General features: G+C 45.2%; 3 protein-coding genes across 3 annotated transcripts; all 3 read right to left on the bottom strand.

The window, feature by feature from the left end:
• Positions 1-3099: 3099 nt before the first annotated feature.
• On the bottom strand, positions 3100-3999 carry LOC145392163 (uncharacterized). Its single transcript, XM_080266613.1, has one exon. The coding sequence runs from the start codon at positions 3997-3999 to the stop codon at positions 3100-3102; it is 900 nt and encodes a 299-aa protein (XP_080122739.1).
• A 240-nt stretch (positions 4000-4239) lies between these two features.
• On the bottom strand, positions 4240-4743 carry LOC145392162 (uncharacterized). Its single transcript, XM_080266611.1, has one exon. It carries the CDS (start codon positions 4741-4743, stop codon positions 4240-4242), a length of 504 nt encoding a protein of 167 aa, XP_080122737.1.
• Positions 4744-11043: 6300 nt separating this feature from the next.
• Positions 11044-25069, bottom strand: LOC145392161 (bestrophin-2-like). The gene is made up of 8 exons (XM_080266610.1): positions 24976-25069; positions 22522-22632; positions 20938-21109; positions 17410-17539; positions 17044-17282; positions 14846-15079; positions 13866-14210; positions 11044-11184 (listed from the first exon to the last, which is right to left on the bottom strand). The coding sequence occupies exons 1-8, from the start codon at positions 25044-25046 to the stop codon at positions 11044-11046; spliced, it is 1443 nt and encodes a 480-aa protein (XP_080122736.1). The 5' UTR covers positions 25047-25069.
• Between the last annotated feature and the right edge of the window lie 991 nt (positions 25070-26060).

The raw sequence follows: 26060 nt of genomic DNA, 5'->3' as shown, positions 1-26060 counted from the left end.
TAAAGTAGAATTATGTGAAGTAAGATCTAATAAAATTAAAAGTTAAAGTCTCGTAAACACTGCTTTATTTACAGTTCGTCGTGGTAAGTTCATTCGTTCAGCTGTGTGATGACTTTTTGTAGTTCATAATTTTGCTGCCACCAGACGCTTTTATTCAGCTTAGGAGAGCCCCCTGGTACGGAGGCGATTAAGGAAAGTTGTTTGTATATCTTCTATGTCAAAGATTCTACCTTGCTCTGAGTAAAATGGTAGTAGTAGTAGTAGTAGTAGTGGTGGTAGTAATAGTAGTAGTAGTAGTACCAGCAGCAGCCCTCGGTTAGTCTGAAATGTACACCCAGAGGATTCCAAACTAAAGTCGCCCTCATCCTGCAGTCCACGATTGTCCTTGTGGTTGATGAAGGGCATTGAAGGACAGTTGCATGAACGGGTACCTTCACCGCTCGGTCATATCGGTGCCACCACGTGAAGGCGCCCCACTCCAGCACATAGTAAATAATATAAATAGAAAAAAAATACAACAGACTCCCGGACGATGGAAGAGGTTAAGTCCTTGGATGCGGTGATATCTTTTAATTCCGTCTGTCGTCTCCATCGCCTGATTCTTTCACTACCCATCCCCGCCCCGGAGAGGCTCGGGGTCGGGTATTGTTTTCATTCGGTGTATCTGTCTGTCTGTCTGTCAGCAGCTTTACTCGAAAACTAGTGGTGCGATTTTGACTAAATTACAGGGATGATGGGCTATGACCTTCTGATCACCTGATTCAATTTTGGGCCAAGGCCCAGGCTGTAGGCCCCAAAAATGTACTGTAAAAAAAAAAAAAAAAAAAAAATCATTTTTTCGCCATAACTCCTTTCAGATTCGTTATGTCGACATGAAACCAAATCCTAAAAGTGCATCTTTCAAATCTGCATCCTATAACATGCCTCATTACATCAGGGGGGTCACCCCCCGGTTAGCGGTAGTGGGGTCAATGTCAGGTGGCTCGAGCCTAAAATTTCAAATGGGCGTAAAATCGTCAATTTTCACCCGATTTACTGCAAATGTGATATGTGACATCTTTGACTAGATACCCTGTTGTGTTTATACGTCAGCACCAAAATGACTGCCGGGGACGGGTTTGCTGTGCCTTGGCACCGCTTTCTTCTTCAGTTTAGGATAAGCTTTTCAGACGAGGCCAAGGAAGACGTGTTAGAAAGCCTCCTTCATGAGAATACGGTACCTGAGTAGCAAGTGGTGAGAAGTAGGGCACAGCTTGTAGGTCACAACCATTGTTAGATGGAAATTACCATAGTTAATTGACAGAGATAGAGACTAACAAGTAGCTCGTGGGCCCTTCGGGCCCCTCGCACTTGCTCCTGCGGAGGGCTCTCGCGTTTATGTGCTGTTCTAGTGTAACGTTGTCACTTGGATTTTTTGCAGCTAACCAATTGATCGTGTTATTTGCAGCTTAGGGAATGGAACCCAAGTTGTCCGAACGCAAGTCCGAAATATTTCAGTTGTACCTGTGGGCAAAAAATTCTACGGAGATCCTGTGCCGGACGCCAGGAGCGTGTTTTTTTTTTTTTTTTTTTTTTTTTTTTTTTTTTTTTGCCAATGTGATCGCTCATTAAATATAGTAAAAGTTTTTCAATCGTGATGGGACCAAGTTTTTTCACATCAGCGAATTTTTTGCGATTTCTGTGCCAATTTTGGTGCGATTTGAATGTGTAGTTTCGGCTGCCCAAAACACACACACACACACACACACACACACACACACACACACACACACACACACACACACACACACACACACACACACACACACACACACACACGGCTGCTGCTATAGTATATTAGATGGGTTAAGTATTTATAGAGATACCTTTGAAAGTGATGTAAGGAAGAAAAGGTGAGCGTCAGTGGGACGTCCTTAAACTCTACATGTCCTGAAACCAAATGTCTGGCCTGATTGGAGTCGTGGGAAAACCATTGATATCTCCCCGTTGAGAGCCGGGGCGACGCTCAACTGTTTATGTGCAGATATTTCCGTCTTCTGCATCTATCACTGAGTTCAAGTGTCATTCCCTTCAGTTATTTTAATGGCGGGGATGCCCACTCACCCGCATCTGTTCACTGCATACGGTTCACTGTTTGAATTGAGGGTTGGAGGGGCGTGGTGGAGCTTTGACCATCCCAGCCTGTCTTCTTGTCTTTTCTGCCCGATACTCCTGGGCATATTTTTTCTGCTACTCTTGGTGCAGTTTTTCCAGGCGCTCTCTTCGTTTTGTCTCTTCTTCCCTTGCTTTGATTCGCTTCCGCTTTTTTGTGGTCATTTCTTTCTTTTTTGGTTTAGTTCTGCCTTGACCCAATTCCTTTTCAAAACTGTTATTTAATCTGTAGAGTCTGTCTAATTGGTCTGGGTCCACTCCCCCCTCCTTCATTCTCTTCCTGAGGTCTTCTAGGTAAAGTAACCTCCTCTCCTTCTCCTCCTCATACTCTCTCGGGTTTTTCTGTTGTCTAATTTTATCCAGTCTCGTTTTACTTTCGTCTAATATTTTTCCCAGTGGCTCTCCGTCGATTTCGATGGTATTCATGTGCAGATTTTGAATGCCACCTGTCCGCTAAGCAAGGTATTCTTGGTGCACCAGTTCGAAGTACTCTTGCATAAAGTCATTCTTAACCTCCTTGACTTTCATCCCCTTCATTTTGCGTCTGTACCGCATCCTTTGTAATGAGAAATTGTATTTGCCTTCATTATTAGGCGGGGAATACTCAGAGCTGCTAGAATCACATTCCTGCTGAGGAGCGGCCTATTCTGGGGTCTGATAATAAACGAGCCTGTAACCGAAGGCCATTATGGCAGCCTCCAGCTTCAACAATGAGTTTGTGACACGACGTAAACAGAGGTTTTCGCGCCTGCGACATACTCTGCACCATAGGTGGTTACCCACCTGCTCTGGCTGTCTGTTACAGGCACGACAGTAAGGTTGCAGGAAACCATCACTGAGGTCGTTCAAGGCGGAGTGAACGAGGTCGCTAACTCCATGAGACACCAGTGCTGATACTTCCATCTCACCCAGCCGCAGCACACCACCCTTGGCCAGGCCGTGTATGGGCTACAGTGTGTCTGGATCTATTTTAGTTTCGTAACGCACGTTGCACTTGGGTCCGGCCAGGTGCTTTAGACGCTGGAAAAATATTGGGGCACACCAGATCTTGCCATAGTACTGGCCTTGTGGGGTATACATCTCTTCGTAACCATGCAAACCATGAGCCTCCAATGCCTCACGGGTCCTTGGCAAATTCCAGCCAGACTGGTACGTTGTGCAATCGATGGATCTGCCAAGGAATTGGGACAATTTGGCCAGCAGACCCTCCACGTGCAGCCCAATGGTTAGTCGATCCATGAACGAATGGGGATTCATGAAAATGTCAGGCACACACCCTTCTTTTGTACGGTGGAGCTTGGAATCAGGAATAATGGCAATGATAACACCCTTCTGTCCACTGAGGGTGGCAAACTTATCTCCAATTTCCGGTTTGCTTTCCTGTTCCAGCCACACCTCGTGCTGCACCTGCCCATTTTCTAGGTACCAAAACCTATGTTCGGTTACCTTCCCTTCCCTGCCCTTCTCCACCTTGACACTATCTGCTTCATCCAGGCAAAATATGACAATGTCGTCCTCTTTGAGCATGGTTCCGGGCAGGGCTGTCCTCTGTACAAGGGAGTGATAACGGGGCTCGGTCTTCCTATAGCAGCAGCGATGAATGCTGGTGAAGAGGCCGCGGTCAATGGCTCCCTGACTCACCACCAGCCCGTCCTCCTGGTTGAAGCCCCATACTGGCATGATGGCGGTCAGTGCCGTCTGGCCTGAGTACAGCAGATGGCAGTTGGGTATCTCTTGTAGGGCTGTTGGGAATACTAGTGGACGTTCTGGGGTTTTCAGTGTTCTGTAATTCCCATGGTGGAAATCCATATGTGTTAATATGGGTGCGCCAGATGCTTGTTTTTGCATCTTGCACGAGCCAATATTTCGAATAGGGTCGTTGCAGTTGAACACAGGTATGGCAGCTCCAGGGAGCCCATATGCTAAGATGCCCTCGATTTACAAATACTGTACTCCCTCCATATTTAAGAAGTCCAGATTCTGCGCGATAAGGGACTCGCTGTGTTCCAGCGGGTCAGTGTAGTCAACAATTCCTTTTGACACAAGGTGCTTAATATCTGCTCGTCCGTGAATCAGATCCTGGTAGTCCTACTCTGTGACAGGCAATTGGTTATTTTCGACAACCATGAGTGGGCGCATAACGCGGCCAGCTGTGGTACTGATGTGGAGGTCGTGGCCACGGTAGAAAAGACCCACGTCCATGGCATGAAATCGGCGGAAGTTGAGAAGTGATTGTCTTATCCTCCAGAGGGGGCTGACGGCGTTCCCTACCCACACCCCATCGAGGAATATCTTGCCACAGGTATCGATAGTCGGGATTTGGAGATCGGTAAACCGTCGGACTAGCCTATTCAGCGTACGTTTCAGTGCCCCCATTTGCTTGGGATCTAGCCCACGGGATACCATTGCCCCGACAGCCAGATGTTCAGTCATACCCACCTTCTCATTGTCTGGCGTCTCGAAAATACAAAGGTACCCCAGCGCACTCATGTGGTAGTTATGCATGTCACAACCATAACCATCTATCCTCTTGTCCTCGCAGTCCACTTCACGTAACTGCGACAGGTACTGCATGTAATTGATCCTCTCCATGTTCTTGACGAATGTTCTGGGTGCAGAGTGTTGCTTCTCCGCGTAGCCCGTCAGGAGCTCCTACTCCATCCAGTCCTGTAGACGATTGTGGTGGAACTGCAGGATGGAGAGCAAGTCGGTCCTCTCCTCTATATTTTTCGCAGCTTCTCTCATTCCGGGCAAGATTCCTGCTGTTTGCTTGGCCGGCTCTTTGTCATGTTTATCTCTGGTATCGTTTTCATGGGCTGGAGGAAATTTTCGGAATAATCTCGTAAGTTTTGCCTCTACCTGTGTCACTACCTCACTTCTTACGATCGCTACTTCATCCTCGGGTTCAAATTCCCTTGGTTCTCTGCCCATCTCCACTTTCCAAGACTGTTCAGCCCTTTCAAGTAATTTTTTGGTAGCGCTGTCATATGCTTTTTTCATGAAGTGAGCGGGGGTTAAAAGACATCGGTTGCCCATGTGTTCCTTGGTGTCGTAGCTCCGGCGATCGCATTCAGCCAGGAAGATCTGATTAGCATAGTACGCCAGGTGTGCTGCTCGTACTTCCAAACGGTCATCTAGGTGAGGCAAGATGAGCCCCCGTAACACCTCAGTAAGCCTCAGTTTCAGTTACTCAAACTTTTCCTCACTTTCTGGCTCCAGAAACCGCCCCATAAGCCGTGTCAACTTCTTTGCAGTGGTTGTGATGCCGTCATATGGATACGGGATATCTAAGCTCTCCTCGACAGTTTCCTTGGCAAGGGGAATATCCTCACATCCTTGTAGCATTATCGCCTTGAGGTTCTTTCTACTTGGTCGCTTTGCCTGGGCCTCTTTCCGGCGCATGGACTCCAGGCCGGTCAGAGTTTGTTGTCGGAAAGTGTCCATGGGTCGTACCCCTTCGATCTTCTCTGGTTCATATTTCAGTAGCTTGCACAGCTTTTCTAATTCTTCTGTTGACATATCTCTTATAATATCCATAGCCTTCCTTAATGTCACTTCTTCCCCCCTTTTTAACGTGTACTCAAATTCATCGTCAAGTAAGTTCAGAGCGGATATAATTAACTCCATTAGTTCTACGTCCTCTTCGACGCGGTATTCTTCGTCTTTTGTGTTTTCTATTGGCGTTCTCTCCTTCACTTTTTCCTGTGGCTGTGCTCTAGGGCCCAGCGTGCATACTTCATCTCTCTCCTCAGTCAGTCTGTTGAACCCCATGGCTACGAGAAGGTGTCGGAAATCAAAAGTGTATGATTTCGCCCCTCCCACATCCACTTTAACCTCTAACGTATTTTCTTTGGTCAGGTAGAGGGTTAGTTGTATGGAAATCCCTCTATTCTTGTCCAGGGAGTCAATCAGGAGACAAGACCTGTATTTCCTTGTGTCTGGTCCGTATGTCTTCAGTACCAAAAAGTTGTCCTTCCGCAGAACGTTTCTAAGTGGCATGAATTTTGGTCTTCCGTGAATGATAAAGTAACCGCCCGGCTCATTTGGCTGAACCCTAGCGAGCCGACATTCTTCCTCCGTCATACTCGACAAGGGACAGTACTTAGATCCCGTCATGAGTGGAATGGCGCCGAGAGGGACCCTATGTGAGAACCACCTAATGATATCGTCCCCCTTTCGACACTCGTACGTGGCCTGGATGCTGAGGCTGAGCGTGTATGTTATGTCCTTATGCAGGCAGGTGTGGATGTCCCTCAGTATACCATTAGGTCTGACTTTCTCCAGGATAAGTCTATGATTGCCTACCTCGTTGTCGTACTCGAGTGTAGTAAGGACCTCATCCCTTGTCACGTAATCCAGGAAAGAGTTGTAAGAATCAAGGGCCACAAACGCCATCCCTCTCTCTTTTATTATGACCCTAGAAACCATGTGCTGGATTTCCCTCCAGGGCAGGTTCGGATTCCCCTGTCGGTTCGAGTAGGGGTTTGGCACAGGGGCGTCATTGTTCTCCGAGAATTTTGGGAGTTGGAGGTGAGAGTATTGCTTACGTGGATTTACTACCTCGTAATTCCTGAAACGGGGATGGCGGAAATATCTTTTACGCCAAGAGGGTGCCTTATAGGGCGTGCAGAGGTCGTTCTTGGCAGTGTGTTCGCCCTTATCATTGCAGCCAGAGTTTGAATTTCCATGCTCGTCGCCATTTTCCGAACTGTCGCCTTTACCAGTATTTTCAGTCTGGTTGGCGTTATTTTGGTCTGCGTCGGAACTTTCGCCCCCGATGTCGTCCGAGGTGTCGTAATTGATTTCATTTTCGTCAGAACTGTTTTGGTCTTCGTCGGAGGTTTCGTTACCATCGCCCTCATCACGAGAAAATCTTCCTTTCTTTTTGGGAATCTCGTGTTCAGCGGATAGTTTTCGTTTACTCGACTTCTAGCTCCCATCCTCATCACAGTTCAGTCTTATTTTCTTTTCTGGGATTTCATATTTATAAGCTCTTTTTCGTTTTCCCTAAATTGGAGTCTCTTTTTCGCTGTCCGAACCCGAACTCAGTGTCGAATCTTCTACACTCCGCTCATCACAACTCAGTCCCATTTTCTTTTCTGGGATCTCATGCTTATAAACTCTTTTTTTTTTTGTCGACATGGGAGTCTCCTTTTCCCTGTCGGAACCCCAGAATGTCGAGCCTTCTTCACTGTGCTCATCACAACTCATTCTCCTCTCGGGTATTTCGTGCCCGGTGACCATACCTCTCTTTTTCGGCCTCGCTTTCATGTCCTCACTACTGCTCGACGAAATAGCGTGACCGAAATATGTGCCTGCGGTAATCAACTCTCTCTTATTTCCCGGGTCTCTGCCCAGGAACGATTTTTCACCCTTGCGTTCCATTTTTACCGTCTTTTGTTTTGCTAAATTCAGCCGATTACTTTTGATCTGGGTTACTCGAAATTGAACTGATGATTTGATTTAGTTTTCCCGCTAAATTTAACAGATTTGATTTATCGAATTTTTGAAAGTTCAGTGATTTATGAACGTGTATTGTACAGTTCAAAGTTCCCCCTGAATTCAAATATATACCGGTATGCACTTCGTAATTCTTTTCGAACTTTGAGCAGTAGATAAGATTTATCGTACTACTTGACTATTAATTTTAACTCTCGTACTTTTTTTTAACTCTCGTACTTTTCGACTGATCTCTTACAGTAACGCTGGATTATTGTACTTGAAATCGCGTAGACGACTTTCTGATCCCGTAACGAAGGGTCTTGGAAATGATGATAAAAACTTGTCATTCTGTCGCTGAGTCTGTACTTTTTTATAGATTTTGTGAAACACTGAGGGTGGACGGTCGTGTCAGTAGGCTTCTGATAATGAATGTTGATGAGGGGAAGTTTGTGGTGGAATCTGACGGCGTAGTCAAGATGAGGGTAGGAGGGTGGAGGTTGTTGATAGTGGTGTATGAATGTGATGATGATGATGATGATGATGAAGATGATGTTAATTCCCCCACTCCAGTGAATCCAGGCTACCACCAGACGATTTTATTCAGCTCCTGGCCTGGCTTATTTCCATGTTAGAGTTAATTGCGTTCACCAGTGGCTCATGTGAAAGGTAGAATTCTTGACTATTTAATGATTCCTACTCTCAGACGATTTTATTCAGCTGTGGAGTGGCCTGGCGTCGTCCACAGAGGGTTATGCCGTCTCCTGGAACTCTTCTAAACGATAGTATTCTTAACCATTTTATCCTTGTTGCCCGCAGACGATTTCCTTCAGCTTGGGAGTCTCTTTTCTTCGTCTTCAGAGGGTTAAAGACGGTTTCCAAAGGCTTTTCTGGTTTGTAGATTTCACCAGTAATTATTCCTATTGCCAGACGATTTTCTTCAGCGTAGATTTTACCTTTATATATTAACAAGGGATTAAAATGTCTCCAGCAGCCCTTTCAGAATGTGAGGATGTTAACTATTTTATCCCTCCTACCACCAGACGATTTTCTTGAGCCGGGAGTGGCGTCTAAATCGTCTTCAAGGTAATATAGTCTCTGATCACCCCTTCGGCCCAGAGAAATCTTAACTATGCGATCCTTACTACCTCCAGACGATTTTATTCGGCTTGGGAGTGACCCCTAGTTATTTCATTTAATCATCATCATCATCATCATACCATTAAGGTGATGATGATGATGATGATGATGATGATAATGATGATGATGATGATCGATTGTTCCTGACAGTAAATAGCCTACGATTCCACATACAACACTTAGGTTATAGTAATATATCTGCCAGGAGGTTAGTAGAGACAGATGAAACGATTAGGTTACAATATCGACTGATGTCATATTTAAACAGTCATAATGTAAAACAAACATAGTTATAATGATAATGCATTTATTTGTACACATACCCGGTATTTCCTTTCTTGTACATGTAGGAAAAAACATACATGAGAACAATGCTTTTCGATTTTTCCCCTAAGGTGTAGAAAAATGATAGCACTTACACTACTGTTGTTATTTATCTTTGCAGTATATATATATATATATATATATATATATATATATATATATATATATATATATATATATATATATATATATATATATATGGAGCCATTGTATGTACCGGTATAAATACATGTATTTTATCGGTTGGGTTACACACGCCTGTCATGGACAGGAACTTATACTATACACGATCAGGGCTTAATGATACAGGCAAATTTATATTAATTACTTTCATACACTCTGGTCATCCGTCGGTAAACATGCTACATATACTGCCATACACTCAGACACGGCTATACAGGCATAGTCTGCACCTTTATAAATAAACCTGCGTCTATACCCTGGTCAATAAACTGAGGTGTATACCCTTATGAATATTGGCACCTTATTTTAAACATTTATAATTATGTCCTTATGTTTATCTTATACTACACTGTCTGCGTACTGTACTGCTGGATCCGAGTGATTTCTTCTAATACTGCGGTTATTTTCGTGGCCCCTCAGTGACCAGTCCGAGCGTCAGTCCTGGAAAGAAAAATAGCCAAATGAAAGATTTTGTTGTTATACTATGAAAAAAATAAAATAGGTAATATATAAATCGCCAAATTCTAACCAAATTAGTGTGGATAAATAATTGGGGTACATTGATCGTCGATTGTAAGATGAGCAATATTTAGTCTTGTCCCTAAATCTTAAAAAAACATGCACTCTTTCTCTCTCTCTCTCTCTCTCTCTCTCTCTCTATCTCACCTTCATATACATGGGGTTCACCACGCCCTCCATCCTCACCTCCCCCTCCCTGGACGTCCTCCGGCTGACGTCCTCTCTGCTAGGGGTGATGCAGGCTCGGGGAAGATCGTCAGCCAGGACCTCCGTGCCTTGAATGGAGTAGTTTTTAGGCAGACAGATAGATAGAGAAGTAGATATAGGTAGATGAGCAGATAGATAGAGAGGGGGTTATGCAAGAGACAGAATGATTGAAAAATAGATATAAATGGATAAGCAGATAGAGAGAAGTGGGGTAATGCATGGGTTTGAAGGTTTCACACAAAAAATTATGTTCGGTTATGTTCAGGGTGTAATTCAGAGAGAGAGAGAGAGAGAGAGAGAGAGAGAGAGAGAATACCCAACCCAGACATCTAAGTTAAAGTATTATTTCCTTAACAGTACTTTACTCAGGTATAAGTAAATGCGTCTCAAAGTAAATCATATCAAAGTAAAGCGTGGATCAGCAGCACACCGGTGGGAAAGACGGAAGAGTGAAAGCCTTATAATAAAACCGAGAGCTGGAAGGTGTAGGCGGCCCCTTAGTTTTAGACATTGTTTTCTGAAGCATAGGTGAAAAGATGCCTGGCCTTTCTTTACTGTGTGGTGTGAGACGCAGGCCAGTCACATCTAATAAAGTACATGGGTTTTATGAATGACAGGGAAAATTTAGGGGGCTTGCTGACAAAATCCACGCACCTAGTTTTTAAGAATAGGAAGGAAGGCGTTGGTGCTGTGGGAAAATGCGTGGAGGGAGAGAAAGTGGAAGAGGACAGTGGTGAGAGCGGGAAGAACCGGGGTAGGTGAATGAGTGAGAGGAGCATTGCAGGGTGAGGTATAGAGGAGTAGGTGAAAGAATGAGAGGAGCATTGCAGAGTGAGGGGAGTATGAAATGGAGGAAATAAGGGGACAGTTTGGCACGACTGATGGATGAGACTGTACGTGATGTGGAAGAGTGAAACGTGGTAGGGTATAGAAGCGAGAGGAAGAGGAGTGCATGAGAATGAGAAAAAGATGAATGAAGGAAACGACTTGAAGGTAAATTTGTCACCAAAGGAGGGGGAACAAGAAGTCAGAGGTGATGATGATGATGGTGATGATGATGATGATGGTGATGATGGTATGCTATAGTGTCCGTCTTGTACCTGGGAACGGCGGCAGGTGTGATGCGGTGGGTGTGGTGGTGGGTGTGGTGGGGGCCGTGGCGGGGGTGGGGCAGACAGGTGTGGATCTCCCCCTGTTTTCACGACGTGGGGTTAGGTCCACCTGTACGAAGGGGGGGGGAGGAGAAATACAGTCATGAGAAATACAGTCATGTGGGAGGAGAAATAGTCATGTGGGTGGAGATATACAATCACGTGGGAGGAGAAATACAGTCATGAGAAATACAGTCATGTGGGTGGAGATATACAGTCACGTGGGAGGAGAAATACAGTCATGAGAAATACAGTCATGTGGGTGGAGATATACAGTCACGTGGGAGGAGAAATACAGTCATGCGGGAGAAATACAGTCATGTGGGAGGAGAAATACAGTCATGTGGGAGGAGAAATACAGTCATGTGGGTGGAGATATACAGTCACGTGGGAGGAGAAATACAGTCATGTGGGAGGAGAAATACAGTCATGTGGGAGGAGAAATACAGTCATGTGGGAGAAATACAGTCATGTGGGTGGAGAAATACAGTCATGTGGGTGGAGAAATACAGTCATGTGGGTGGAGAAATACAGTCATGTGGGTGGAGAAATACAGTCATGTGGGAGGAGAAATACAGAGGAGAAATACAGTCATGTGGGTGGAGAAATACAGTCATGTGGGAGGAGAAATAGTCACGTGGGAGGAGAAATACAGTCATGCGGGAGAAATACAGTCATGTGGGAGAAATACAGTCATGTGGGTGGAGAAATACAGTCATGTGGGAGGAGAAATACAGTCATGTGGGTGGAGAAATACAGTCATGTGGGAGAAATACAGTCATGTGGGAGGAGAAATACAGTCATGTGGGTGGAGAAATACAGTCATGTGGGAGGAGAAATACAGTCATGTGGGAGAAATACAGTCACGTGGGAGGAGAAATACAGTCATGTGGGAGGAGAAATACAGTCATGTGGGAGAAATACAGTCATGTGGGAGGAGAAATACAGTCATGTGGGAGGAGAAATACAGTCATGTGGGAGGAGAAATACAGTCACGTGGGAGGAGAAATACAGTCATGTGGGAGGGGAAATACAGTCACGTGGGAGGAGAAATACAGTCATGTGGGAGAAATACAGTCATGTGGGAGGAGAAATACAGTCACGTGGGAGGAGAAATACAGTCATGTGGGAGGAGAAATACAGTCATGTGTGAGGAGAAATAGAGTCATGTGGGAGAAATACAGTCATGTGGGAGAAATACAGTCATGTGGGTGGAGAAATACAGTCATGTGGGTGGAGATATACAGTCATGTGGGTGGAGAAATACAGTCATGTGGGTGGAGATATACAGTCATGTGGGAGGAGAAATACAGTCATGTGGGAGGAGAAATACAGTCATGTGGGTGGAGATATACAGTCATGTGGGAGGAGAAATACAGTCATGAGAAATACAGTCATGTGGGTGGAGATATACAGTCACGTGGGAGGAGAAATACAGTCATGCGGGAGAAATACAGTCATGTGGGAGGAGAAATACAGTCATGTGGGAGGAGAGATACAGTCATGTGGGAGAAATACAGTCATGTGGGAGAAATACAGTCATGTGGGAGGAGAAATACAGTCATGTGGGTGGAGAAATACAGTCATGTGGGAGGAGAAATAGAGTCATGTGGGAGGAGAAATACAGTCATGTGGGAGAAATACAGTCATGTGGGAGAAATACAGTCATGTGGGAGGAGAAATACAGTCATGTGGGTGGAGAAATACAGTCATGTGGGAGGAGAAATACAGTCATGTGGGAGGAGAAATACAGTCATGTGGGAGGAGAAATACAGTCATGTGGGAGGAGAAATACAGTCATGTGGGAGGAGAAATACAGTCATGTGGGTGGAGATATACAGTCACGTGGGAGGAGAAATACAGTCATGTGGGTGGAGAAATACAGTCATGTGGGAGAAATACAGTCATGTGGGAGAAATAGAGTCATGTGGGAGAAATACAGTCATGTGGGAGGAGAGATACAGTCATGTGGGAGGAGAAATACAGTCATGTGGGAGGAGAGATACAGTCATGTGGGAGGAGAGATACAGTCATGTGGGAGAAATACAGTCATGTGGGTGGAGAAATACAGTCATGTGGGAGGAGAAATACAGTCATGTGGGTGGAGAAATACAGTCATGTGGGAGGAGAAATACAGTCATGTGGGAGGAGAAATAGAGTCATGTGGGAGAAATACAGTCATGTGGGAGAAATACAGTCATGTGGGTGGAGAAATACAGTCATGTGGGTGGAGAAATACAGTCATATGGGAGGAGAAATACAGTCATGTGGGAGGAGAGATACAGAGGAGAAATACAGTCATGTGGGTGGAGAAATACAGTCATGTGGGAGGAGAAATACAGTCACGTGGGAGGAGAGATACAGAGGAGAAATACAGTCATTTTGTATTTGCCTGAATGAAAAGGGTAATGTACACAGGCGCTCAGAGTCGAATACATAAGAGAATATTGGCTGTAACTTAATGAGGTCTGGTGAATATTTATGCAAACTTCTCCTGACTGGCTGTAACTTCCCAGCAAACTACATCAGTACAGAGTTTGTGAATAGCTGTAACTTCCTCAGTAGCCTCACGAATACACCAATACAAACTTCGTGAATATTTAGCCCCGGTTCGTCTAATTGTATATAACTTCCCCAAGAATGTTACCTGTACAGGGTTCGTGAATATCCAGCCAAGCTTTCCTCCATCTGGCTGTAATTTCCCCCAAGAGCTCTATGATGATGGGCTTAGTGGAAATTCAGTCCTCTCACCTGGTCCCAAATGAGGTCAAGCCTGTCTTCGTGCGGGGGGTCAAGGGAAACAACCACGGTGTCATGATCGCTGACCCCTGACCCGTAGTGCCCTAGTTCACTCCGTCCCGCGTCGCTCCGTCTCCGCACGTCTCCCCTCCCACGCCCCCCTAGTAGATCGCTCCGGTCGGGTCGGTGCGCGGCGTGGTGGTTAGCCCGGGTCAGGTCGAAGTGGGAGAGGTCACTGAGGAATCCGCGGTCAGGGGGCACGGCCGGGACACCAGGACACAGCTTCTCCCAGGTGTGGTCGTCCTGCGTGCTGAGTGGGTCCTCCGTAGGGGTCACGTCGCCCAGGAGGTACGATATCTGGGGAGGTTGAGCCGGGTGAGAGTGGGTTATGTGGGTTACGTGGGTTGGTTGGCATGGGTTAGGGTAGGTTAGATTAGGTTAGGTCAAGGTAGCTGGGGATTGGATAAGTCAGGTTTCGTCAGGTTAGATTGGGTTGGTTAGGTTGGGTTCGAGAGTATCAAGTTAGGTGGGTTAGGTTAGGTTAGATTGTTTTGGTTAGGCTTGAATAGGTTAGGTTTGTTCGGTTTGGATAGGTTAGGTTAGACGGAGCTAGGTTGGGTTAGGTTGTTTGGATAGGTTGTTAGGTTAGGATGACAGGTTAGATTCAATCAAGTTCTTTTAGGGATGGTTGGGTTAGGTTAGGACAGATAGGCTTAATTAAACTGAGAGCGGCTGGGTTTGGTTTGGCTGGTTTGGGGAAGGTTGAGTCCGGTCGTCATATCTCTCCCAATCCCCCTCCTTGTCTCCCAGCCTCCCTCCTTCTCTCCCAACCTCCCCCTTTCTCTCCCAGCCTCCCTCCTTCTCTCCCAGCCTCCCTCCTTCTCTCCCAGCCTCCCTCCTTCTCTCCCAACCTCCCTCCATGTTTCCTAACCTCCCTCCTTCTCTCCCAACCTCCCTCCTTCTCTTCCAGCCTCCCTTCTTTCCTCCCTCACCTTCATGTGCCTCTCCAAGATCTTATCCAGCTCAAAATCGTCATCATCCTCGCCGAAAGGGTTGACCAAGCTCTCGGCCACCTTGAGCCAGCCCATGTAGAAGAAGAACTGCAGGAGCGTGAAGATGGGCACGAAGAAGTCGATGGTGCGGTTGTTGTAGTGCTGGGCGGGGTCGAGGAACTGGCGGCCCAGCACGGAGAAGAAGAAGAAAGAGTACACGGCCATCGTCACCACCTGCGGGGAAAAAAAAGGAATATGAATGTGGGAGACGCGTGAACGGCGGAAAAATATAAGGCGATGGTTTGGCTGGGTGTGAGCGGTGTTGTGGTACTGGCGGCCGTGTTGCGAGGGGGAAAATAAAGGGAGCCATCGACACCACCTGGCCGGAAGAAGGAAATGCAGTGGAAGAATCGTGAGAGGTAGAAAAAGCCTATGGTTTGGCGGTGAGCGGCTGTGTGGACCTCATGACCACGTACGGAGAAGGAGAAATACATACCATGTTTACACACACACACACACACACACACACACACACACACACACGCCTATCTATCCATGTATCGAACTATCTCTATCTGTATATGTATCTATCTGTCTACCTACCTACCTATCTGTCTGTCTATCTGTCTATATCTATCTGTCTGTCTATATAATTATGCAGTAATCAGGTGAGCATTCGTGACTACAAATGTTGCAGTCCTTGCCAGACACCTGCACCAACATTACTTGAACACACACACACCTGTCCCATCTCGTATATGTCATCATTAGTCTCATTTATATGTCCACCCACACACCTGCCTCGCTTTGCCGTGTACCTGCCTCACCTCACACACCTACCGTACCACACCCACCAGCCAAACAACACTTGCCTTACCACACACCTCTCTCTCTCTACCCTCAGTCAGCTCACTTCACACACGTGTCTCACCACACACGTGCCCCACAACACCTGCCCTACCTGCCTCACTACACCTGCCCTACTACACCTGCCTTACTTGCCCCACCACACACCTGCCCTACCTGCCTCACTACACCTGCCCTACTTGCCTCACCACACACCTGCCCTACCTGCTTCACTACACCTGCTCTACCTGCCTCACTACACTTGCCCTACCTGCCTCACCACACACCTGCCTCACTACACCTGCCCTACCCGCCTCACCACACACCTGCCTCACTACACCTGCCCTATCTGCCATACCACCCACCTGCCGCACCACACTCCTGCCATGCCTCTCACCTACCTCACCTTGGGATGTAGGCCACAGGTGTTTGACAGCCATTAACCTCATCACTTGGATTTTTTGGTGTGCGATTTATTTTTTTTTTTTCAGTTTAGGACAAAATTTTGGAAGCGAATTGGTGAAATATAATCTTCCTTAGCCCCATCACAACGAGGGGCGTCCTAACTTGAATATAATAGATAGATCGTTAGCTGGAAAAAAATATATATATGTTCACAGGCTGAATGGATCAACGCCTTTATTTCGTTGTCTGTCCTCTGCTTGCCTTATGTTCTCAGGTACTCGAATCGTGTCCAGCTGTGTGTCGATCGTCCATCCATCCATCTATTCATTGATCCGTCTACCTACCTACCCACCTACCTACCTACCTACCTACCTATCTTCATTCATCCATCTGCCTGCCTACGTACCCGCCTACCTACCAACCTGTTTATGTAACCCTCAGCCTCTCTGTCAATCGGTATCTGTTTATTTACCTACCTGTCCATCCCTCACACCTGCGTATAGAGCAGCGGAATGCCAGTATCCACCTAGCGTACCCACACCCCAGCTTGCTCCCTCCATCACCACGCCTCCCACTCCTAGGTCATCCCCTCTCTCTTTGTCTCTGTGTGTCTACCTCAGCGTTTATCCATTCTTCCATCCACCTACCTCCCTACCAACTCATAACCTCTGTGTCTTTCCTTCCTTCCTTCCAACCTTCCTACCAGCTCATTTTCTCTGTCTGTATGTCTTTCCTACCTTCCAACCTTCCTTCCTCCCTTCGTTTTTCCTCTCTCCCTCTCTCCCTCATTACGTCTCACCTGCGTATAGACCAGGGTTCATCCATTCTTCCATCCACCTGCCTACCTACCAACTCATTATCTCTATGTCTTTCCTACCTTTCAACCTTCCATCCCTCCTTCTTTTTACCTCCCTCCCTCCCTCCCTCTTTCCCTAATTTCATCTCACCTGCGTATAGACCAGGGGAATACTGATATCCGTCCACCTGAGCAGCATCCCAGCTTGATCCCTCAGTTTGGTCACTTCCCCCACCAGGAGTCTCACCCCTAGGTCGTCCCTGATATCCCCGAGGGCCCTGGCTCCCTCCACCACGCGGCAGCACCACATCAGGGGCAGCGTAACTAAGGGCACGGAGCTGCGGGACTTCTGCGTCTCTAGAACCCTTTGCTCGTGGGGCGTGAGGTATCCTGTGAGTGGGAAGGTGGGGGAGAGTTGAATGTATCTTCTTGAATTAGGTGGCCGTCTCTCTCTGTCTCTCTGTCTCTCTCTCTCTCTCTCTCTCTCTCTCTCTCTCTCTCTCTCTCTCTCTCTCACCTGCCTCCAGCATCTCCTTATAGCCCGGGAACTTCTTGTGTACCCGGGGCGAGATAGACGAGAAGGTGAGAGCACAGGTGAGGTTGACGTAGCGTATTAGCGTCGCCCGGATGCTGCGTGATCTCTCTCCCTGTGTGTAGAGAGGTGGAGAGAGGTTAGAGGTGGAGGGAAAGAGGTGTTAGAGGTGGAGGGAAAGAGGTGTTAGAGGTGGAGGGAAAGAGGTGTTAGAGGTGGAGGGAAAGAGGTGTTAGAGGTGGAGGGAAAGAGGTGTTAGAGGTGGAGGGAAAGAGGTGTTAGAGGTGGAGGGAAAGAGGTGTTAGAGGTGGGGGGAAAGAGGTGTTAGAGGTGGAGGAAAAGAGGTGTTAGAGGTGGAGGGAAAGAGATGTTAGAGGTGGAGGGAAAGAGGTGTTAGAGGTGGAGGGAAAGAGGTGTTAGAGGTGAAGGGAAAGAGGTGTTAGAGGTGGGGGGAAAGAGGTGTAGGAGGAGGAGAGTAAAGGGTGTTAGAGGAGGAGAGAAAGAGGTGTTAGAGGTGGAGGGAAAGAGGTGTTAGAGGTGGGGGGAAAGAGGTGTTAGAGGTGGAGGGAAAGAGGTGTTAGAGGTGGAGGGAAAGGGGTGTTAGAGGCGGAGGGAAAGAGGTGTTAGAGGCGGAGGGAAAGAGGTGTTAGAGGTGGAGGGAAAGAGGTGTTAGAGGCGGAGGGAAAGAGGTGTTAGAGGTGGAGGGAAAGGGGTGTTAGAGGCGGGGGGGAAAGAGGTGTTAGAGGCGGGGGGAAAGAGGTAGGGTAGAAGGCAGGAAGGAAGAAAAGATGGTTGGGAATTGAGGATGCACACACCACCTTATTATATAATTATTCCTTCAAAACTTGACCCGCTATTTCGTTTCTCTGCATCTGACCTTACGTATCTCAGTGGCAGAAAAATCTAGTTCTTTACATTCTTTCTATGGCACTTCTTAGCGACTAGCATCTAATTCTAATGTTAATCTCTTGTTACAACTTAGCATGCAGGATGGTGGAGGATCAATTTTAGGCCAAGTTAGTGTAAAAGGAGTATAGTGAGAGTGTTGCTGAAGGCTGTATGTACCCCGTCTCGTTTGAAAGTCTCTCTCTCCTGATATGAATAAAATCTTCTGAAGGCGACAAGAATGGGATAAAGTTGGCGTCCAGGTGGAAGGGTTAAAATAGGTCAGATGATAATATGTTTGATGATTTCGACGCATTTCTTGGTGTTTGTGTGTTTGTTGTTTGGCTGCCTCCCTTGTATATGTACGTGTGTGTGTATATGTATGGGTCTTCACACGCCCCTGTCACTACTCGATAGATAGATAGATAAGTAGATCAATAAATAGATAGATATATACAGGAGGCGACGCTAAGCAACCGCAACACAAATACAAACGCCAATAAACGTGCCTAAAACATCGAAATACGAACTGGCAGATGAGTGGTTCTGAAAAAAAAATATCTGGCAATCCGGCGCCTCTCCATTAACATTATCATAAATACGTCCTTATTACACCTTATTGCCACCAGTTGATTTACCCCGCCAGCACCAACTTATTTATTTTATTATGTTATTTACTAGGTTATTTATTTCATTATGTTATTTTCCGTAATACCTAATGATTATGTTCAGTTTAAGGGAATTCCATCGCAAATCAAAGAGTAACAGACTTATTTTATTTTTTAGTTCCTTCCTCCTACAATCAGACGCTTTTCTTCAGCTAATTTTCGACCTGGAGGGGTTTACATACGGCCTTCACTAACCCCTCCACACTACCAGACGCCTTCCCTAAGCTGCACAAAATCGTCTGGAGATGGCAAGAACCAACATAAACCCGTCCTGGAGTTGAGTGGGTTTACGAGAGAGAGAGAGAGAGAGAGAGAGAGAGAGAGAGAGAGAGTGTGTGTGTGTGTGTGTGTGTGTGTGTGTGTGTGTGTGTGTGTGTATGTGTGTGTGTGCTTGGTGATGGACGACACGGATTTAACAAGCGATAAATCCTCATGCTAATCCCGCACCACATCGGAAAAAGATTAATGTTCTCTTTAGCATGAAAAATTCCGTAGCACGTCTTCTTTAGCGATTTATTTCCCATCCCTACATCTTCATTTCTACATCTTAACTTCTCTCATGTGTTATGTGTATGTATTTTCAGTGACAGAGGTGATTTGGCAGTGTATTTTTTGTATTTTCTATCTTATTCTTTTTTTTTTCTTGTGCGTTATATATATCTCTTTAATGTTGATACAGTTGGCATGGATGAGGTACAAGAGGATTATTAAAATGTAAAAAAATAAATCGCTAGTGGGGAGGCGTTAAGAAATATCCGATGCCAGGTTCTTGTCATTAGGTGTCAATTACCTTTGCTGTAACACTAATTGGCATAGTCTAATTAGTCAGCCAGTGTCATCACAACACCCCATCATCGCACAGAATCACCACACGACATTCATACACCCTCACCACACTTTCTAGGAACATCATACCCCCACACAGTACCGCAGGACCACAACCACACTCCCCCCCCCCACACCACATCACCCAACCACACCGCAGCTTAGAAGGCCTTGTAGCACCTCTTCCTAACCGATTTATTCAGTATATTACAGCTAATTATTCACGTACATGTTACACCTTTTTATGTAGACTTAGAGTAAATGACACAAGAAATATATTATGCTTATGGCAGGGACAGATTTAGTGCACTTATTCACCAGACGATTTTATTCAGCTGAGTGACCTACAGGAGCCTGGGAGTGTTAATAATCCCAAAATTTTCATTAAAGCAACTCTATTATTCAAGTTAAACCAACCCTAGACGGTTTTATTCAGCTGAGAGTAAATCGTGGGTGATTGAGAACCCTAACAAACTATCTATCTATGTATCTATTGCCAGACGCCTTAATCCCATACGGGGTGGCCGCAGACAAATCGCCTTCACGTCACCCTGTCCCCCGCCATTTCACTGCCCTGCTCCCAGTTCACACCAGACCAGGTAAAGAATTAAATTGGTTAGCAAGAGGCAGAAGGAAAGCCTCCAGAATTGACAAAAATACCGCCTCATATAAAACTCATCTTAAGCGTACCATACACCCCCACGCTGCACCACACCAGCGTACCGTCCCCCTGAGGCAAGCGGTACAGAGGTGAAAATCGTAGGGCGTTACCTGGAATAAAATATGACCTTTTTTTTCCCCCGATGCCTAAATGAAACGCTAGAGTTGTGGCGACCATGAGAGGGGGTTAAAAAGTTCACCATAATCGTACCGTTCCTCTGATGCAGGCGGTACACAGGTGAAAATCGTAGGGGTTTACGTGGAATAAAATATGACCTTTTTTTCCAGTACCTAAATAGAACGCTAGAGTTGTGACGACCATGAGAGGGGGGTAGAAAGTGCACCATAATCGTACCGTACGCAGGTGAAAATCGTAGGGCGTTAGGAATGTGACCTTTTTCCCCATACCTAAATAGAAGGCTAGAGTTGTGGCGACCATGAGAGGGGGGGGATAGAAAGTGCACCATAATCGTACCGTTCCTCTGATGTAAGCGGTGCAGAGGAGGGCGAAATCGTCTGGCCAGGGGATTGAGACGTACTGCTCCCACCATCGCTGCACCACAACACTCACGTAGAAGCCCAGCACGAAGGATATGGGGATGAGGTTGCGGAAGTAATCGCAGTAGAGAGAGAGCTGCTCAAACACTCTGGTGGGGAGAGATAGATAGATAGATAGATAGATAGAGGGATGGCTGGTTTGATAGACGGAATTAGATGGACTGGTTGGTTAAGTGGTTGATGGATTTATTTTGTGACTGATAGATTGATAAGTAGATTAATTATACACATACTGGTAGATAGATATAGATAGATAGAGAGAGAGAGAGTGGGGAATTAAGGAAAAAAAACAAAAAAAACAAACAAACATATACCGCACCTCAATATATGGTCCTTCCTCACACTCTCTCTCTCTCACTGTCGTTCAAATTTCCCTTCCTTATCGTTCAAATATCCCTTCCTTATCGTTCAAATATCCCTTCCTTATCGTTCAAATATCCCTTCCTTATCGTTCAAATTTCCCTTCCTTATCGTTCAAATTTCCCTTCCTTATCGTTCAAATTTCCCTTCCTTATCGTTCAAATATCCCTTCCTTATCATTCAAATATCCCTTCCTTATCGTTCAAATATCCCTTCCTTATCGTTCAAATATCCCTTCCTTATCGTTCAAATATCCCTTCCTTATCGTTCAAATATCCCTCCCTTATCGTTCAAATTTCCCTCCCTTTTTCCTACCCGCTATCCACATCCTTTTTTTTTTCCACTTATCTCCCCTAATTTCTCGCCATCTCCTGCAGTTTCCCTAGCTCTATAATCTCCCAAATATCTCCAAAATTTCCCTGATCTCTCAGTGTCCTTCAGAAATGCTCTATGATTTTCCCCGTCTCTCAAAAAAATCCTCACTTCCTCAAAAATTGATTTCTTTTTCGCCTCCATCTTTAAAAATTACCCTCCAGATTTAACGTTTTCTTTCATAATTTCTCTCCTAATCTCTCACGATCCTTAAAAATTAATCTCCAAAGTTCCTTCCCTCACCGTCTTTCAAAATATCTTTCCCTTACTATCCTTCAAAATTTCCCCTCAGTATATCCCTCTCTCTGTGTCCTTCTAAGTTTCCCGCGTAATTTCCTTCTCTTACTGTCCTTCGTTTCCCCTCAAATTATACTTCCTTCACTATCCTTCAGAATTACCTCTCAGACTTTCCTTCCCACTATCCTTTAAAGTTTCCCCTTCTTAGGCTCTCATTCTCGTCGATAAGGAAAGCTCCCTAACACCTCTTCCTTAGCGATTTAGTTTTAGATATGGCTGGGTTAACATCCTCTTGTACGTTATTTATGCAGCGTATGGCGAAAATGAAAAACCGAAGAGGACAGTAAGGTGTAATAAACCAAGTAAATCGCTTAGGAAAAGGTGTTAGGGAGCTTCCTCAACAGACGACAGGACGGGTCTTTGTCTTACCCAATTTCTGACTTTCCTTCAAAATTTTTTCCACTGTTGTTCAGAATTTCCTGTACTCTCTTAACCCATTTCTGTCTATCCTTCAAAATGCCCCTTGCCTCACCTCCGCTGCGGCTCGTCCAACGCGAATCTGTACACCATAGAGCACACGAAGTACAGGAAGCAGTACACCAGCGTATCCGGCCACACCAGCTTGTACAGACTGCCACGCCATCTGTTGCGCGCGGAGGGAAGTGGGGGTTAATATCCTTTGTGCCATGGTGTCTTTATTATCTCTCTCTCTCTCTCTCTCTCTCTCTCACACACACACACACACACACACACACTCGGAAAAAAAAAAAAATCAGCTCCGTATAAAGAGTGGTTCCGGATCGACCAGGATGTAAGGACCGAAGCCGAATGAGTCATCGTGTTTATTTACCTTCCGCCATACCGATAGAAAATTATATTAAAAAAAAAACAACAACAAGAAAACCATGACACGTAAAAGGAAAATTTGTGTTATTAATTACTTCTTTTAACATTAATTATTTTTATTACGCGTTTGAATATGCAGTTATTTTTATTACGCGGTTCAATATACCTTTTTACTTCTCCACAGCGATTGTTATTATTATTATTATTATTATTATTATTATTATCATCGAGCTGGAGAGAGTAGGTATCTCATCACAAAGAAAAATATCACAAGCCAGATAAAAACTGCCTGGCGATATCTAAATGTAAACAGCTGTCACACACACACACACACACACCACACACACACACACACACACACCTTTACGCAGAACCCCCCGTGTCATTCAGTGCACCTCTTAGTATTCATGTTTTACTTACTCTTGGAACTCATTTGCACTCGCACTTTGACAAGGTATCGGTGCGTGGAAGTGATTTATTTTGATGAGAAACAGGTGTGCAGCCGTCTCTCTCTCTCTCTCTCTCTCTCTCTCTCTCTCTCTCTCTCTCTCTCTCTCTCTCTCTCTGTCCTGACCACCTCGTAACACGTACACTTATACCGAATTGCGGAAACTTCAGGGCCTCTCAGTTGATGCTTTTGGTGTAGTGTGGTGTGGTGTGGTATGATGTGGTGTGGTGTGGAACGGTGATGTCTTTGTGGTGTTAGAGGATGATTTTGTGTGATGGAGTGTGAGAAGATACTATGATATGTGGTGTGGTGTGATGTGGTGTGGTATGGTGTGGTTTGAGAGGGTAGTATGATGTGTGATGTAGTGTGCTGTGATGTGGTGAGGTGAGGTAAGGTGTGATGTGGTGTACCTTCGTTAAAGCCCCTAAAGCCTACGGGAGTGAAGCATCTGGTTTCCGAAAATCGTTAATGAGAAGCTGACGGACGGGGCCCACTCCTGCACACACACACACACACACACACACACACACACACACACACACACACTTAATATTTATGGTTTATTTACTCTGTTGAATACGTATTCGGCTGATGTACGAAGATATGGTATTTACCTTGGTGTGACAGGTGCGTTCTCTCTCTCTCTCTCTCTCTCTCTCTCTCTCTCTCTCTCTCACACACACACACACACACACACACACACACACACACACACACACACAAACAAATTCTTAGACAGCCACGCAGTTAGACAGCAGGTTAGAGGATCACTTAGCCATACAGGTGACGATGCAATTACCTGACAGACATACACAGGTAAATAATTAGACCGGAAATGAAGTACTTCCGGTCGCTTCCTAAAAATTATATGACGAAGCGGTAGGCAAGATCCCCCCCCCTTTTTTATTCTTATTTATTTATTTATTTTTTAATGATAAGGAAAGCTTGCATCCCATATGACACAGATCCTTATTCTCGTCGTTTCAAGAAGCTCCCTAACACCTTTTCTTAAGCGATTTATTTTACTTATTACACCTTGAAGTCCTACTCTGTGTTGCTTAAATCATTCTCACATCACCATCTGCTGCCTGAACATCGAGCCAAAAGTAAATCGGTGAGGAAGAGGTGTTAGGGAGCTTCCGTAACCGACGAGAAGAGGATCCAAAAACAAATCGGTGAGGAAGAGGTGTTAGGGAGCTTCCGTAACCGACGAGAAGAGGATCCAAAAGTAAATCGGTGAGGAAGAGGTGTTAGGGAGCTTCCTGAACCGACCAGAAGAGGACACATTTTATCTTAGTTACGTTCTTAAGACATTATCGTAAGTACTAAGATGTTTGTTTTCTCCTTGACGATTTCCTAAGCTATGGTCCTTAGTTAGAAAGTAGCTAGAAATGAAGTTAGAATGTTAATTTGAGAGTTAGAAGGGATAGAAGTGTTAGAAATGTTGCTAGTTTGTTAGAAGTGGCCGATTTTATTTTGTTATTGTGTATTTCTAAGTCTGTGATCGTCAGTTAGAAGGTAGCTAGACATTCACTTAGACAGCTGGTTAATGAAGAGAGAAGGGATAAGAGAGAGAAGGCCTTAGAGAGAGAAGGCCTTAGAGAGAGAGAAGGTGTTAGAGAGTCAGACAATATTGTGTTAGAAGGCTGGTTAGTTTTTTAGAATTGGGTAGTTATGTTTTGTTACTCTTACCTGAATAGTAGTCGCCAAAACGAACCGAAGCCTTTGCAGTCTGATACCTTCTTCGTGTAGCTGACCGTCATTGTGGTGGTAGTTGTGGTAGTTGTGGTAGGTGGTGGTTGTGGTGGTGGTTTGTGGTTGTCGATGCGTGTTGTGGTAGTGGTGGTGGTGGTGGTGAATCGTTATACTGATGGTGGTAATAGTTTTAGTGGATGGTGGTGAAAGTGTTTGTAGTGGTGGTTCTTAAGTGTTAGTAGTAGTAGCGAATGAATGTTTGAATGGATGAGTAAATGGGGAGTGTGTGGTCCTGTCTCGGCTACCTCCCTTTCCTTGGGGGAAGCAGCCTAAGTATATAGATAGATAGATAGATAGTAGTAGTAGTAGTAGTAGCAGTAGTAGTAGTAGTAGTAGTAGTTGATTTTCGTAATTCTTCAGGATAGTACAAACACGCCTCTTGTCGACCCTCCAAGGCGTCGTATCTTCGTCTGCAAGAGGAAGTAAGATATCAGTAAGGAGATGGAGGGAAATAACGCTGCTACCAAGACACCAGTAAAAAAAAATAAAAGATAAAAATGGCTCCCAATATATTTTCCTGTGACCTAATTTGACATACGTAATAATTTTGGATTTAACAGAGAAGGAAGGGATTTTTTTTTTTCAGTTTAATCCCAGGCCAGAAAACCAAAGATAAATCCTAGTAATCCGCGGGTTAAATTTTGGAAGGGGTACTTTTACGGATTTATAGATAGATAGATAGATAGATAGATAGATAGGTAGGTTGGTAGACAGCGAGAGAGACAGATGCATAAGTTTATAAATAGGTAGACAGCTAGACATGTGTAGCTTGATAGATAGATATATAGATACGTATAGACAGATAGATGTAGATAGATAGATAGACAGCCAGGCAGACAGGTAGATACATAAATTAATAGATAAATAGATAGATAGATAGATAACGAATATATTGATCTTTTTCTCTCTTATACAGTCTCCCTCCACCTCCCCCTCCTGTCTTCCAAAATATCCCTTCCTTCCTTCATGTGTGTGTACGCAGAGTTTTAGGGATCTAGGTCAACGTGTAAAGAAAATGACGC

This window comes from Coenobita brevimanus, chromosome 21 (assembly GCF_032717465.1).
Source record: "Coenobita brevimanus isolate Jiangsu-jjx chromosome 21, ASM3271746v2, whole genome shotgun sequence".
In the NCBI taxonomy this organism is placed as follows: Eukaryota; Metazoa; Arthropoda; class Malacostraca; order Decapoda; family Coenobitidae; genus Coenobita; species Coenobita brevimanus.
The sequence above is the reverse complement of the archived record's forward strand: the minus strand, read 5'-3'. Positions and strand labels throughout refer to the sequence as shown.

Excerpts from the sequence above, each read along its gene's own strand:
- LOC145392163 (XM_080266613.1), bottom strand. The coding sequence starts at position 3,999 with ATGCAAAAACAAGCATCTGGCGCACCCATATTAACACATATGGATTTC.
- LOC145392162 (XM_080266611.1), bottom strand. The coding sequence starts at position 4,743 with ATGGAGAGGATCAATTACATGCAGTACCTGTCGCAGTTACGTGAAGTG.
- LOC145392161 (XM_080266610.1), bottom strand. The coding sequence starts at position 25,046 with ATGACGGTCAGCTACACGAAGAAGGTATCAGACTGCAAAGGCTTCGGT. Across the intron at positions 21,110-22,521 it reads TTGGACGAGCCGCAGCGGAG|AGTGTTTGAGCAGCTCTCTC; the intron begins GTGAGGCAAGGG and ends TCTCCCCACCAG. Across the intron at positions 17,283-17,409 it reads TAAGGAGATGCTGGAGGCAG|GATACCTCACGCCCCACGAG; the intron begins GTGAGAGAGAGA and ends TCCCACTCACAG.